This window comes from Conger conger, chromosome 3, assembly GCF_963514075.1.
Source record: "Conger conger chromosome 3, fConCon1.1, whole genome shotgun sequence".
In the NCBI taxonomy this organism is placed as follows: Eukaryota; Metazoa; Chordata; class Actinopteri; order Anguilliformes; family Congridae; genus Conger; species Conger conger.
In genome coordinates, this window is record NC_083762.1 from 63707019 (window position 1) to 63722749 (window position 15731).

At 41.9% G+C, this 15731-nt stretch overlaps 1 protein-coding gene across 1 annotated transcript in view; it reads left to right on the plus strand.

Annotated features, from left to right (window-relative positions):
- LOC133123096 (NALCN channel auxiliary factor 1-like) overlaps nt 1-12939 on the plus strand; it is a 92266-nt gene extending 79327 nt beyond the window's left edge. The window contains exons 2-3 of the mRNA XM_061233368.1: nt 11502-11673; nt 12659-12939. Coding sequence (XP_061089352.1) covers nt 11502-11673; nt 12659-12939 — 453 coding nt within the window. The remainder of the gene's footprint in view (nt 1-11501; nt 11674-12658) is intronic.
- Nucleotides 12940-15731: the final 2792 nt, after the last annotated feature.

The following is a 15731-nucleotide window of genomic DNA, read 5'->3' on the forward strand; positions in this document are numbered from 1 at the left end:
ATATGGTTATGGGTATGCACTTTGTGGTACGTCGCTCTGGATAAGAGCGTCTGCCAAATGCCAGTAATTTAATGTAAAATATCTTTCGTTTTCTTTTGCCATGACGAGTACTGGTTCATAGAGATGTCTCTCATAATGCTCTTCGGCCATGACAAAATTAGCAGGTGGCTGTGTCACTAACAGTTTATAAAGATAAGGGGGTGATCTGACTGGACCGCATGAAACCAAACACCCAGGCTTAATGTATTCTCATCAAACCAGCCTCTTTTAGAACTGTGCCGCAGTTGCGCTAATGTCTGGTGTCATGAAATTGGCAACACTGAGTAATTCACTAGCACCTTTCACATTTGGACCTTGACTGCAGTAAGCAAAATAAGTCTTAAGTGTTATATAGTTCCTACACAATATGTATGCAGTCACTAATGTTTTGCTAAGCATTTATAAGTGTACCAAGCATCTCTGACCTTTTAAATCATTTCAAATCTTGGCTGCAGAACAGGTCTTTGTCTAGCATTATCTAACAGGAGGTCATGAGGATGAATGGGATTAGGATTCTGTAGGATTCCTTTTTTCCGTGTGTGATATTTCTGCATTATCACTTTTACAGAAGTGCACTTTAACAATTTGTCTTGATGTATGAAAATTACTCAGCAACTGATGATTAACCCTTTCATTCTGGGTATGTATAATGAGTGTGTGTCTATGAGAAAGTGTGTGTGCATGCATATGTACATTGCCCTGGCTCTCATCACTGTTCTGACCGGTTAGATCAGGGGGGCACAACAAGGGCCGATCAGTTGCAGAATTTGTCTGGTTTTGGTTTGGCCAACTTGGTCTGGTCTTCATTAATTGGCTCAATCATATCTTATCTGACGTGTATGAATACTGACTAGAGCTGCAGACTGCAAGTGTATGCTAATGATTTTACTCTGCTCAAGTACAGGCTTGAACCAGGGTAATTTATAGAGCTGTCAGCAAATTAAAAACAAGGCAATTGGTTGGAACAAAAACCAGTACGCAGACCAGCCCATGAGGACCAGAGTTGTGCACCCCTGGGTTAGAGGGAGTTAGAGGGAGGAGCCAACAGTAGTTAACTGACAGAAGTTGGTGTGAAGGGGTTCCTAAACCGCAAAATGCATGAAGCGGTCACCTGACATGCTGTGGCAGTACTGAATGGCAAACCTTAGCTGATCAGGAAGAAGCCTGAGAACCATTTCCTAACCACATAAAATGCAGGAAAGCAGGAAGAATATAAAGTATAATTAACACATCCAGGAGAATGATAAACAAATGCCTCTTGAATAATGAAGAGATCCCTCCCTTTGAGTCCCAGAAAAATAATAAAATGGGGTTTCTAGTACTTAAACACTAAATTGACTCAAACAAAACTACAACCTGCATCATTGGAGGTAGCAAAGGGGTTTGGCAATTATATGCCCTCTGCCTTGACGCAGGCTAAAAAGTGATGCAAATAGCTGCCCGAATTGTGTGTTTTCAGCTCTTATGGTTTTTCTGCCGTGAGGTCTAACTGCAAAAAGGGATCAGAGAATCAACCGGACATATAGGTTTCCACCTCTTTTAAGCCCAAAAGAAAGGGCGTTGTCACGCCCTGACTGGCCAAGAGGTCAATTAACCAGGCTGCTCTCAATTACCAATTAAGAGCCAGTTCTCACACCCTGAGCTGCAGGTGAATCAAATCACCCTCCAATCAACCCGGTGGAAGTTTGCTCTGCTGCAAACCGAATTTGAAATCGAGGAAAAAATCCCGAAATAAGCAAAAAATGGAAATACCTTACCAAAGGAACTACCAGCCAGCACCAGAAAATGCGTGACTGCTACAACACTATCCTGAGCCTTAGCACCGTGGGCTCTTTCTGCAGACCCATTTTAATTGATTCATTGGTCTGCAATTTGGGGTATTTAACAAATGTGCACCTTACAGTAGCAAGCTAGTTGTTACTACTGCCCGTTAAGTAAATTATCTAACTAGAATACAGAATTATTGAAAGCGCATTGCAGAACTAGCTAGCTTGGATACCTGACTTAATGACAGTTTTCTTTTTCTTTTTCTTTTTTCATAAAACCTTTTTTAAAGATTTTTTTTTTTGGGAAGCTACATTTTTGAAATGTAAATGCAAAACCATACATTTATACGTGAATAAATTCAAATACAGGGCCTATTAATTTCACATTACTTTTTCTTGGGCTCAGCTTATTTCTACATGTGTTTCTGTAGCTGCACATGCCTACCGCGATTCACACTAATCTGTTTTCCATCTTCCTAACAACCCTCAGTGTGCAGTCCTCCTGCTCTTCTATTCATGCTCTCTCGATTGCTGCAGTTTATTGAATTTATCGTTGCGTGAGCATTTTTTAAACGGCCGCATAACCCTTGACCTTGGCCTGCTCATAGGGATGAACTCCCGCAGCATCCCAGAGGGCTCTGCAATCGATATTGAAAAGGCATGCGGGGAATTCAGTGGCTCGTTTACTCGACAGCACCAAAGGACAAGCGACAGCCTCCACCTTCTGACTCTTCCCGAGTCATATGCTCTTCATTAATAAAAAGAGTATCACAAATGTTTGGCTGCTCAGCAAACCCTCTGGCAGACAGGGATTTTTAGCTTCTTAGATTGAAGATTGACTTTGTTTGCTTGGTCAGCATTTCAGACAAAAAGTGTGTTTTAAGTGAGCTGTATGGGCTTTGACCCATATCATCACCTCGCTTTCCAGCAGACGTCTTTTTTATTTCAGACAACATTTCATCGCTCACCTCTCGGCAGGTCGCTGGGGTGGCCTGCTAAGGATTCCACTGTTCCTTGAAAAAAGCTTAGAAAATCTTGAGTTGTATCGCTTGTATGTTTGTTGAACAAGTCACCTGGTTAGACAATACATTACCCTTCGCCTTTGTCCTTAATCCATCCAAGGACCGCAGATCCTCTGGCATGTGGCCCTAGCTCGTGAACAGAGGGCTGGAGATAATACTACAGTGTGGAGGCAGGGAAAATTCAATGTCAATACTCGCTTTGACTGAGTGAGTCTTGCTTTTGAGTTTTTGGGGGGTTTTTTCTGAACAAGGAGCGATTGAGACAGCTGGAGAGACACACACACATTATCTGCTTGGCTCTGTGGGCAGCTGAAAAGCTATTTGTTAAAGATGTATTTGCTTCATTTCATTAATGCATTAATTTCATGACATTGGGCAATCCACTAAGTGAACAAGAAGAACACGTCAGAAACAGGAAGTAATACATTAAAGGAAGTGACAAGTCAACAAGAGCAAAATTAATAAAAGTGAAAGAAAAACAAACTGATTTGATTTAGATTGTCTGTGAAATAATCTGCAATGGCAGGTTTTCTCCTTTCGGTAATTGCAAGTGAATATAAACAACAACCATTTCCTATATTATATGCTTGTAAACTTGCTAACTTTGAACAGATGCTAACCTTGTTGACACCGAGACTACCATTTATGCAATTAGGCTCCTAACATTTCTGTTGCAACAAAATGGAAAAACCTGAAGAAAAGTTAATGTATCCAGTGTACATCTACTGAAATTCAGTTTTTCAGCATTTGTACCAAGGTGTCATTTTAGCGAAGTTATGGCAGCATTCGTGTCTCACTTTGATGCAATCTCCTGGGGTTCATACAACAGCCTTCATAACCTGACTGCTGAAATCCAGAGGTGTGCATTCAAATGTGCTGATGGCTCACGGTTCTCTCTCTCTCTCTCTCTCTCTCTCTCTCTCTCTCTCTCTCCCTCTTTCTCTCTTTCACACACATGTACACATGCACACCACTGCACACTCTAGCCTTTTTAATGGTTTTGTCTTTCTCTTCTGCTTTCTGTTCTGTCTGCTCTATATCACCCTTTCTTTTTTCATCTGCTCTCTCTCTCTCCCCCTCTCTCTCTTTCTCTCTCCCCCTCTCTCTCTCTCTCTCTCTCTCTCTCTCTCTCTAACGGTGTAGTAATTTATCATTGCAAGATGGCAGAGAGTGATCTCTCTGCCCCCACCCCTCCAGAGAGGAGAGCAGTAAGTAGGACAAAGTACAGCTCATCCAAGCCATCATGTCCATTACAGCTGCAAACTGCTGTGGCCAGCTGTCAGCCTTACTGACATTTGCAAAATAAAATGTATTTATGTATTTATATATTTACCGTTTGTTTGTTTGCATTTATTGTCGAAACAGCATTTAATAGAAATAAAAACAAAGAGAATCTACAGGTGGGGTAAAATTAAGGTGCAAGCATGACATTACCTTTCAACAATATACAGTAGGGGAGTGCGGGGTAAGTTGTCACATGGGTTTGTAGAACCTGCACAGCTAGACCTATGAGGGAATAGCTGGAGGTGAAGGGACGACGTGTTCTTTCCTGGCTGTTTGGAAGTGAATGAAAGATTTTAATTATCATCCTCCGCACACGAACAGAGCACATTTATGTTTAGGAATATACTGGGTCTGTTGCCACGGGTCGGATATGGATTGACCTGCCCCATATCCCGCTTACAACTGGCCTGAAACAGATCAGTAAAATTCCTAATATTCTCCGTTTGTAAACGGGGCCGTATTTGAAAGCTTAGTGGTTACTCTCGTTCCACTCGTTTATCTGACTCCATTTAAGATATATAATTTAGAAATTTGGGTTTGAAATTTACGCGAATCTCGGGAGTGATTACACTCGACTCGTACCTGCGCCACCATTACTCAATATATGTTCTCGCGATTAACATTATTGCTGAATATCTCAGTTCGGTGTAGAACTCAGAGGCTGAGGGTCCAGTCAACACAATACATGCAACACAGTCATGATAGTTGCGAGCCCAGGTCGGCATAGCATTAACTGGGCTCCTTAGAGATAATTTGACAGGAACCAGCGCCGTAACGCCCAGGGGTTCCCTTCACGTCAAACCACAAGAGCCGTGCATAGCCGACCCTTTACGTTGGCAGAAACTTGCTGGCCTCACAGCTTAGAACTATCACCTGTACCAAGGGACTGCCGATCGGTCAGTCCTTGGTCCCCATTGTCCCCCTCAATATTCAGTTGTAATTTAGGCTGAAAAGGTACAAGATGAATTAGAGTCATGGAGATCACGCAAGTTACAAACAAAATAATTTATTTGCAGACGGGTAGGCAGTTAGCGTAGAATCACACAGTCAATTACGAAAAGACAAATTGAAGATAAAAAGAACAGAGTGAAATTGTCTTACCCAGCCTGCTTTCGCTACACACATATACAAAGTATGCACAGTGTGGGAAGTCGAATGCGATCTTCCCTGATAGGCTTGTCTCCCTGGCTTTTATGCCAAATCATGTGTTTGATCCAGGCGGCAGTGCCATAAATTAGCCTGGTGGGGTTGTCAAATCTGGAATTTAGACCCCCACCGTTGGGGGTTGTTGCGTAGGGAAAATTAGATGATTACCAAGAGAGGACGTGTAGGTTTTCCCTTGAGTTATTGAAACTATGGTTTATTAAAATCCATTTGGTATGAAATGTATCTCATCTGATTCCTTGATTTTACTGGATCACATCCATACCAAACAGATTATCCTAATGTTTTGTTATGGTGCAGTTATCATGAAACCTCCCTCCTGTGTATCCATTTTACATGTAATTCCTGTTATTACAACAATGGGCATAATGCAATACAACCAGGATCACATGGGCAATGTTTACAATATTGTACCGGGTCTATTGACCATCTCAACAACAGTTTTGAGGTTTTCATCCAAGAGAGTAGTCCCTGGGGTAATGACAGCAGTGCCCAAAGAGGGCACTGTGGTACTGCCCGGAGTCTTTCCCCCTGGAAGTGACCAGGTGTGGGGTCATAAGATATTAGGCACATTCTTTTCCCGGGAGTTTTAATGGCCCTCATGGCCTAATTGCCCGGGAACCGCTCATCCACCCACCATATATCTATCCCTTATCTTCTTGGCGTCACTGGTCTGGAACTCGTCAAAAGGTACTACAAACAGCATTGTCCTTTGTCCCTTTTGACACACACCAGAACCCCCACCTCACAAATGGCAGAGTCACACTTTGCCTCCCTCCTACAGGTTAGTTGCCACCCTGTTAATTTCTCTAAAACAAGAGGCACTACTTCAAAACTTTTATAGCCATTTTGTGTGACTTTGTGTTCTGAGGTTGACTTCCTGGGCTCTGGACTATACAAGACTAGCTGAGTCTGACTATCAAACTGATCCTTGTACCCAAGGCCAGGTAATTTATATGTGCCAGAAGTGTGAATCTGACTCTCAGTCTGAAGAGTTAGATTAGTCAGATATTCAGTAGGCTGCAAATGCCACATGCCACAGCGTTCTGCTGTTGTTCATTTCAGAGATTGTTGATGGGGGCGGGGGAGCTTGCGTTCTGCTGTTGTTTGTTGTGGAGATTATTGACGTGGATGGGGGGTGAAGCGGGATTGTTCTGAGGTTCTTCATCATTGGGATTGTTGGCGGTGGCAGAGGTTTGCACTAACAATAACAGAGATACCAGCGATTGTGTTTGGGGGACCTCCCAGATCCGGCCCCGCTGGTCCTTTCATTATGTTATACACCAATGAGCCAAAACATTCTACAGTGGGTCTGACTTGTTGTTCCAGCACTTTCCAGAGATGCTTGCTGGGATTGAGATCTGGGGAATTTTGAAGCCAGGGCAACATCTTAAACTCGTTGTTGTTCCTAAACGAATTGTCAATTTGTACAATGTCTAGAAATAGGAACTTTGCAATTTTCTATTTTTTGGCAGTTAAAACTGTGCCAAATTGCTGTGTTTATGTGTTTATGTTATCAAAAATATGGACCTGAATTTCATTTTATGTCAGAGTTCAGGACAGATAGCGATTGGTTCCAGGCCTCTCCGGGGGCACTTTATTGCAGGAAACCGGACATGGGCGGCACACCTAAACTGTGAAGCGAATTGCCACTGCTTTCATTTCATACACGATGTAAACGCATAAGCCAACAAAATCAAGGACAGTTAAGTTTGTGTGCACAGAAGATGTACACTGATATACATGTTGGCATTTCTACGGCATCAGCGTCATTTCCACAGTATCAGGCAGTGATCATGGCTGTGACACTAAGCCGGTTTGCCCTTGTTCCATACTGACAGGAGCGAAGGCCAGGCCAGTGACGAGCACAACAGTCCTAACTGCCATGGTAACCTCTCGACTACTATTCATGTGCCGATGAAGCCTAGATAATACGCTAACAGGAAGTGACATGTGGAACCAGTCACCGTTTTGTCTTAACGAGCATCTGTGATAGATGTCTTGCACGTAGACAGTAAATATTCAGTACATTTCTCATGTGTTCCCCATCCCTTTGTGGTATTGTTGTCTTGTCTATCTGGTCCAAGCAGTCCTCAGGCCTATAAATACATAAATGCTTTCCACCATGCCAGATTAATTTGCCCAATATGACAAGAAAAAACAACTTTGTTTAATGGAGATTAAAATATTGATGGCAGTGCAGATTAGAATCGGGTTAAAGAAGAAAAAAAGGCGTGACATTCACAAATTGATGGCTTGTGTTTTCAGCACAATTTGCTTCGAAAACAGAGGGCCAATCTGTATAGATCTGGAGGAATTATCTTTGTCCTGTGTCTGGAGCCAAGATGCTATTGCACTGTGCAGGAGCAAATGGCTTTTGGATTAATGTCACCGTGTGCCAAATTAAATGCCACAGTGATGGCGTAGTAATATCCCTGTGAAATGTTGCCTACACACATATGCATGCACGCACATTCACACCCATTCGCACAAATACATACACCTAAATCTACAGTGCCCTCCATAATGTTTGGGACAGAGACCCATCATTTATTTATTTGCATCTGTACTAGAAAGAAAAACCGTATGTGGTTAAAGTGCAAATTGACAGATTTTAATAAAGGACATTTTTATACATTTTAGTTTCATCTTGTAGAAATTATGGCAGTATTTATAATTCATAGTTCCCCCCATTTCAGGGCACCATAATGTTTGGGACACAGCAATGTTGTGTAAATGAAAGTAGTCATGTTTAGCATTTTGTTGCATATCCATTGCATGCCATGACTTCCTGATGGCTGTGATCTATCAACATCATCAGAGTCATTTTCAGGTTGTCTGACAAGTGATAGTAAAAACATTTGCATTTGAATGGATCTCAATGGGATTTGGTAGGTGGGACGAGATGAACAGAGCAGATTTCTGATTTAATAATTTTTTGGTCTGCTGATGAGAATTCAGCCCAAAGGAAGTGCTATTCTCAGCCTCTTCATGTCATCCTTCAGCTTTGGTAATTTCTCCTCTTCCAGAGTGCTCTCTTGCTTAAACTGAAACCCATATAGCAAACATACAATTGCACATCACAAATTAAACAGTGAACAGACCACAGGCTAAATCTCAGCTCCATACACAGAAATGATAAGCATGGCTGGCCACATGTCTCAATGTTGTATTGATTTCAGGTATCAAATAATATTGGCGCTAACTCATTACACTTTTTTCTCTGAGCGAATACATTTCTGAAAATGTCCCTGTGTACAGTACATACCGTACATGTTATCAATAGACAGAGCTGCATGTCTGAGGGAGTTGTTCAGATTATGTACCTGAATTGACGGTATATAGACCTGATCTGTCACCATCTTTACCTATAGGCCAGTGGAGGATGGACATCTCCCTATAGCCGGGTTCCTCTAAAGATTTCTTCCCATCGGGGAGTTTTTTTCACCACCCTTTGAGGATTTTTCTCTTACTAGGGAGTTATGATATCATATGCTATTCGGGGGCTTAGGGCTCATATTTTCAGGGACAGTCTGCTGTGAAAATGCTATACAAATAAAATTGAATTGAATTGACTGCCTGGAACACAAAAATGCAACACTCAGGGTTCCACCCTACATCCACCAGGTGTCTATGCTCCAAAACAAATAACAGCATCATAAAGGAAATCTGCAAACCAGTGCTAATACTGTGTAAATATTTCAGATCGTGAGGAAAATGAAATGATCTATGATTACACACTCCACAATCAGTCACTAAACTGGCTTGGCGAATGTCTCAGACTGTCAAAATTATTCAGTGTGCAAGTAATTATATTGTAACAAATGATGAGTTTGATTCGCTGACGTGATATCTACTGTATGCGTCTCACCAGGCCAAACTCTATTTGTTAAAGCACTGGGACCCAAGATTCCTGCTCATAAAATATCCTTAAGGAGAGGAGTGCCCACCTCCCCCACCCCCCTCCTCATTTGTCCGTTGAAATATAAATGCAAATATGATTTATGCAAGTTAAGCAATGCAATTTGGCATGCGGTGTAAATAAGTAGCGTCTGTATAGGGTGAAAGATGGACCAGTCACCCAAGTCATTAATGTTCTCTCAAAACAAGGCCTGCAGCTGTACGTCTGGATTCTGACCCACTCATTTCTCAAAGCATGTATGTGGATGGAACGTAAAGGTGTCAAATTAATTAAACCAATGGATATTAACGCAATAGGCCTGGATTCAATCAACTGAAACATTACATGAGGGATAATGTTAATGTATTATTAATTATTTTATATAATTTCATTTTATTTGATAATGATAATATGCATTATGCACCTTGTTGCACTTGCGTATCGGGGCTTATTTAGAAAAAAATGACTTGCTTGCTGTGTTACCCCTTAATTAATTGTGTTTTGCACTTATGAAAGTCCTCCTATTCAGTATCCATAGATGCTCGAATGAACACGTAGGAAGAACACAGTTGGAGGTTTGTGCGGTTTAAGCTGTGTGACTGCATAACACAGTGTAAACCTGGCAGTTGCACAGAATAGTATTGGGTTGGTATTGTGAGCATCTAACAGGCAGAGAGGAAGAGGCAGAGCGAGAGGCCACTGTCTGGGTCTGAATCATCCGCACTGGTACTTTATTAGACAGACAACAGTCGCTCACAGAATGAATGGAGGTCAATGGAGTTAGCTAAACAGGTAATTTCTAGAAAGTCAAAATAAAACATATTCCCTTTTCTCCCTGATCAGAGCAATTGCAGACAACCTGTGATTGTTTTGATTATCCAACGAAAATCTACTTTTAATCAGACTAGCGCCGATCAGAAGCAAGCCACGCTGAGTATAACGTTAAGTAATGCTAGCAGCTAAGCTAACGTTAGGCAGTAATGTTAGTTAGATAATGCTACTACTTGTTGCTACCATTACTGGTCACTGAATAGCACTACTGTGCATGCCTGCTCACTACCCGTTGTGCAGACAAAATAACATTGGGGAAATGGCGCCAGTTCAGCATCTTCCTACCACGTAAAATCTTCAACAGGTCAACAATGGTCAGGTGACAGCAAGGACTTGGGCACTGGTTTGCTCATGTAGCATTTGCTTTATGTAGGTTACTACTAGAAACAAGGAGAGTGATCTGCTGCTCTACACCACCATGGATTGGAAGATCAAAGGCAGGTTTGACAAGAACAGGCCTTTCTGTTATCTCAAAGGTTTGCTGATCCCTGGTGTACAATCCAGCTATGACCAGTTTGAAATGCCAGCTAGCAGCTGTTTTTTTCAGCAGGGATAATCAATGGTTAAATTCTGTTTCACCTCATCAGATATGGGTCAAGTTATCTCTGACTAAGCAGCAAACCTTGCAAATTGTTACATTACAGTTATATAGTGTCGCAGTTGTTACAGCAGGGGACAAAAAGTTCATTTTGGAGCAATGTGGGGTCTTGCTCAGAGGCCTAACAGCTGCGCAGATCTTATTGTGGCTACACCGGGGCTTCAACCACCAACCTTCCAGGTCCCACTGTAATAGTGTAATAATATCCCTGACAATGTATGGGATATACAGTAAATCAATTCATTTTCACAAATCTAAGAGTGGAAATAAGAGTATTTTAAGTAGCTGACTGGTTCATGGACTGAAGTGTCTGGCTTCTGCGTTTGGGAAAAGTTGAAACTGGAGTTACGTTGTTTGGTTAGTGTTCATGACCTCTGAAGTGATTTGACAACACTGAAGATCAATACGGAATGAAGGCTATTGCCACTACTGCCAGGAAGAGGGATGCAGAGGTTTAACATTAGGCTAAGTGTGACACAACTTTTTAACAAAAACAGAAAATAAGATAGCACATTCGTTTACAATCGAACCAGCCATGTCTGGTAATTTCCTCTGCTGCAGTGGAAACGTGAAATGCAGTACCAAAGGCCATAGAGTGCCCTCTAGTGGAAGAAAGACCAAATTGTGTTTTGACATTGAATTGCTTATCAGGCAGTTTGTTGTTTTGATGAATAAGCATTTATCTCTTATTGCTCTGTATTTGTGCTGGCTTTTTTATTTTTCATTAGTTTGGTGCGAGCAACGTGCTCGAGCGGCACAGGTGGCAGTAACCATGGCAATCTCTGCGAACGGGCGAAGCGCTCGAGGGCAGGGTTGTCAGAGACAGACGGCGCGATGATCTGTAATCGATGTGAGCGGAATCCAAATTCTCACCTTGTCGATCTTGTCTCCTGCAGGTCGCGTACAAACCTTGGCTGTGCTCTCAGTACTTCCAGGTGACGCAGATGCATTGCAGCAACAAGATCTCGTGCAAGCAATACTGCCTGGAGGTCCAGCAGAGATGCCCGTTTATACTGCCGGACAACGACGACCTCATTCACGGAGGAAGTCCCAGTTTTATATGTACAGGTAGGGCCAGTCTTCTCATGTGCTTGTATATAATGTGAAGGGGGTGAGGGGAGTAGGTGTTCATTCTACTGCAGTGCAGCCTGTTCTTAACTACTAATAATATATAAGTACAGACTATCATCTTTTTTTATACACTTGCACATTGTGTTTGGTGTTTGCTTAAGTTCCTGGAAGAAAGGGAGTGTATGAATGAATAACTGTAACAAGTGCTACGTTTGCTCAAATCTTGTAATGTAAAGGCAATGTGCCATAGATTGCGGCAAGATCGATTCCCCTGCTTCGACGCATGCATGCGGACACGGGAGAAACGAATGCAGGATTCGCAAAGTCAACACACCAGGAGAAACCTTACAGAAGCGCTGGCTCCGTGCGCCATCTAGTGGCCAGCTGTGTTTCACAGCATAACATCTCATTTACATTTCAGGATTTAACAGATGCTCTTTAAACAAACAATGCAGTTTTGTTTCTTGATTTACGGATATTTTACTGGAGCAATTCAGGTTAAGTACCTGCTCAAGTGTACAACGGCAATGCCCCACCAAAATGGAATCCACAACCTTGAGATACAAGCCCAGTTTCCTATCCATTGTACTACACCACTCTCTGTATTAGTCTCTGGATCACTGAATAATCCCAGGGGCTGATGCTAATTAATACAGAGACAATCATGTCGGTCCAACATGGCTGCTGCACTGGACTCAATCACCCTTACTGGCATACATCAGCCATTAGAGGACCTAACTGTGCATTAAATCAAACCAATTAAAGAAATACACATGTGTAATGTGTTGCTTCACTGGTTATAACATGAATTATATTATAGCCTCATATTCATTGAATGAGCATGTCTTTGACAACTTTGCTTAAATTTAGACAAGGCATACTTTTTTTGAATATTACCCCTAGCATGTATTACCTACCTATGTGTGCATAACTTATTTCTGAACTAAAAAATGCTTTTGTATTGTCTTTTTTAACATTGTAGGGCTTTTACAAAAACAGTCGACCAACACGGAGACAGAGTGCTGTGACGTCCGATGGGACTTTAAACCGGACAGCCAATCCAAAGGGACTTTTAAGAGGACTCACCCCTCTTGTCACCACCGGACGTCAGTCACGACTTCCGCGGCAGCCAGACTGTGCAACAGCAGGCTCAAGCTCTGCGTCCTGGTCCTGGTCCTCATACTGACCGCAGCACAGAACTCCACAGCTCTCGCCATTGGCTCATTCTCCGGGGTGGAGGAGAGCTCCACCAATGAGGAGTGAGGGGAACACCCCCTTCTGCTGTGACCAGAGGAACGTGTCAATCAACCCCCCCCCCCCCCCCACACACACACACACCCCCGCGCGGGCTCCCCCGTAGGCACCACCCAGCCTCGGACTTCTGGGTAACATCCGCAAGGTCTTCTGGGTAATGGGAACGGGGAAAACAGAGCGTGCGTATACCTGGAAATACCTGGAAGGACATACACACAAACTAAGTGACAAGAAGAAGAAAACACCGCAGCCTTTGTAGAATGCAAATGGCTACTTCAGAGCTGAGTTCTCTCACAACATTTTATACGTTGTGTTCTACTGTTTGAATTGTGTTTTGCACTAGATAACTACAGGATTTTATGTATGTGCTCACTTGGGTTTGATTTGTCATGAAGGGAGTGGCTTTTGAAAATGGCTAGGTAATGAACAGGAAAGTGTGTGAGTGAGTCAGCTTTTGTTTGCGTGCATATGTATGTGTGTGTGCGTGTGTGTGTGTGTCTGGTTGTCTGTGTGTCTGTGTGCATGTCCATCCCGTTGTTTTTTTTCTGATGTTTGTGAATGAAGGTACATAGAAACACGAAAACACATGCTAGTGGTAAATGAAGGATCCTGTTACCTGTATCATCGCACACCAAAGCACACAGACTGCACACCCTCACTTGTGACTGGTTTACTAGGCTGACCAGGTGTTGGAGTGCTCCATCCAAGGGTACTACACCACATGCCAATTTCTCAAACACATCATCATCTTTGGGAGACTAAAAATTATATACATTGTATATAATTATATACAAAAATATATACATTGAGTGAGCACTTTATTAGGTATTTTTTAGACTTATGAAGTCTTCTGCTGCTGTAGCCTATCCATTTAGAGGTTTGATGTGTTGTGTGTTCAAAGATGCTCTTCTGCATACCACTGTTATAATGTCACCTTCCTGTCGGCTTTGAGCAGTCTGGCCTTTTTCCTCTGAGCTCTCTCATTAACAAGATGTTTTTGCCCGCAGAACTGCAGCTCACTGGATGTTTTTTTGTTTTCACACCATTCTCTGCAAAGAGACTATAATGTGTGAAAATCCCAGGAGATCAGCAGTTTCTGTGATACCACCCTGTCTGGCACCAACAATCATTCCACAGTCAAAGTCACTTACATCATATTTCTTCCCCCATTCTGATATTTGGTCTGAAACACATCTGAACTTCATGACCATGTCTGCATGCTTGTATTAATTTAGTTACTGCCACGTGATTGGCTGATTAAATATTTGCATTAACAAGCTGGTGTACAGGTCTACCTAATAAAGTGCTCAATGAGTGTATATTTGCTTAAAATACCTCCATGTTCAAGTAGACTGAATCCCAATTAATTATTTAATAGTTAAATTATGGGTGGTCACTGAACAGTTATATCACACTTTATGACACACAGTTATACAGAACATATGGTACCTGTTTACCCAAACAGAGCTTAATTTTGCCATGTTAGTTGCTGTAAACTACATTTTGAGAGTTTTTGTGTTGGACAATTTAAAATGCCATATTCGTAGCAAAATTCTAATTTTGTTGTATGTAATTTTTAAGAAAAATAAATTCCTAAGAACCACACAATTAATTATGGTACATTCTTGGTCCCCAAATGTTGGTCCCCAATCTGCTGACTGTCTTAGTGTAAGGTTAATAACGGCACCTTTTTTCTTTTTTCTTTCTTTTATAATAAAGCTAGCTATCATAAATGATGTAGCAAATTATCAAAAAATGTAGCTGGGTGTATAAACCTTTTTTTCCATATGGTTAACAAATCAGTGCAAAATGGATTCTACTTAAAAAACAAAAAGAAGTATAATCATATAGCAAACCAAAAATCTGGTCAGCCTATATAATCATGTTTAAAGTGGGTTGCAGTCAGCTTCCTGTCTCATGAAGTTACAGTGCATGTGCGTGCATGTTACATCACTTCCTGTTACACCAGCCAGGCCAGTACACACTGATACATGCAGCTGTAAAACTGAGCCTTGACCAAGGAAGCAATTAGAAAGAATGCCATGCAGTGACTCAGAGATGGGTCAATTCAGCCCCTCGGTAGCAGTCTGGGGCCCCGATTCAGCAGCTGAACAGTTGTATGTATGTATGTTTTCTGTCCCAAATCCACTGTACTTGTCTGTTGTGTATATCCATATCACTAGGCCCACATACTGCAATGATTGAATTTCATGATTTAAACTCAATTTTACCTTTGAATGGCCGAGGCTGTTTTTCTTTTTTCTTTCATTTTTTAGACCCAGCAAGGTATACATTGTGTGACTCATAACAGCAAAGTAATTTCCCACTACCTGTTACACAGTGAATGAAGAACACAAAGAGTGTTAGAACTGTTCCCTCAGGGTAGGTCAGTAGTGTGGAGTGAAAGTGTGTGACGATCATAGAGAAGAAACAGAAGATTGTCACATAAGCATGTCCTTATTTTTGCTGAAGTACATTTAATTGCATTGAGAAAAGGGCTTACTAAATGTTTACACACGCACAAGCACGCACACATGTAGGCACACACATACATGCATACACCCATAATCACACACTCGCTTGCATATAGTACAATATTTGCATTGCATAGAAACACGCTTAAGGTCTGTTTAAAGCGCATGCTTAAAGAGTAAACCTCAAAGAGAATGCATGCTTTCGAATCGTTTCATTCCGTGCTTTAGAAAAGAAGAAAACTACCAGCAGATGCCGAAGTCCAGAGAGGGGCTTTGCGCAGAAGATTCCGGGTCATTGACGCAGTGCTTTCAGTGTGAAGGAAGGAG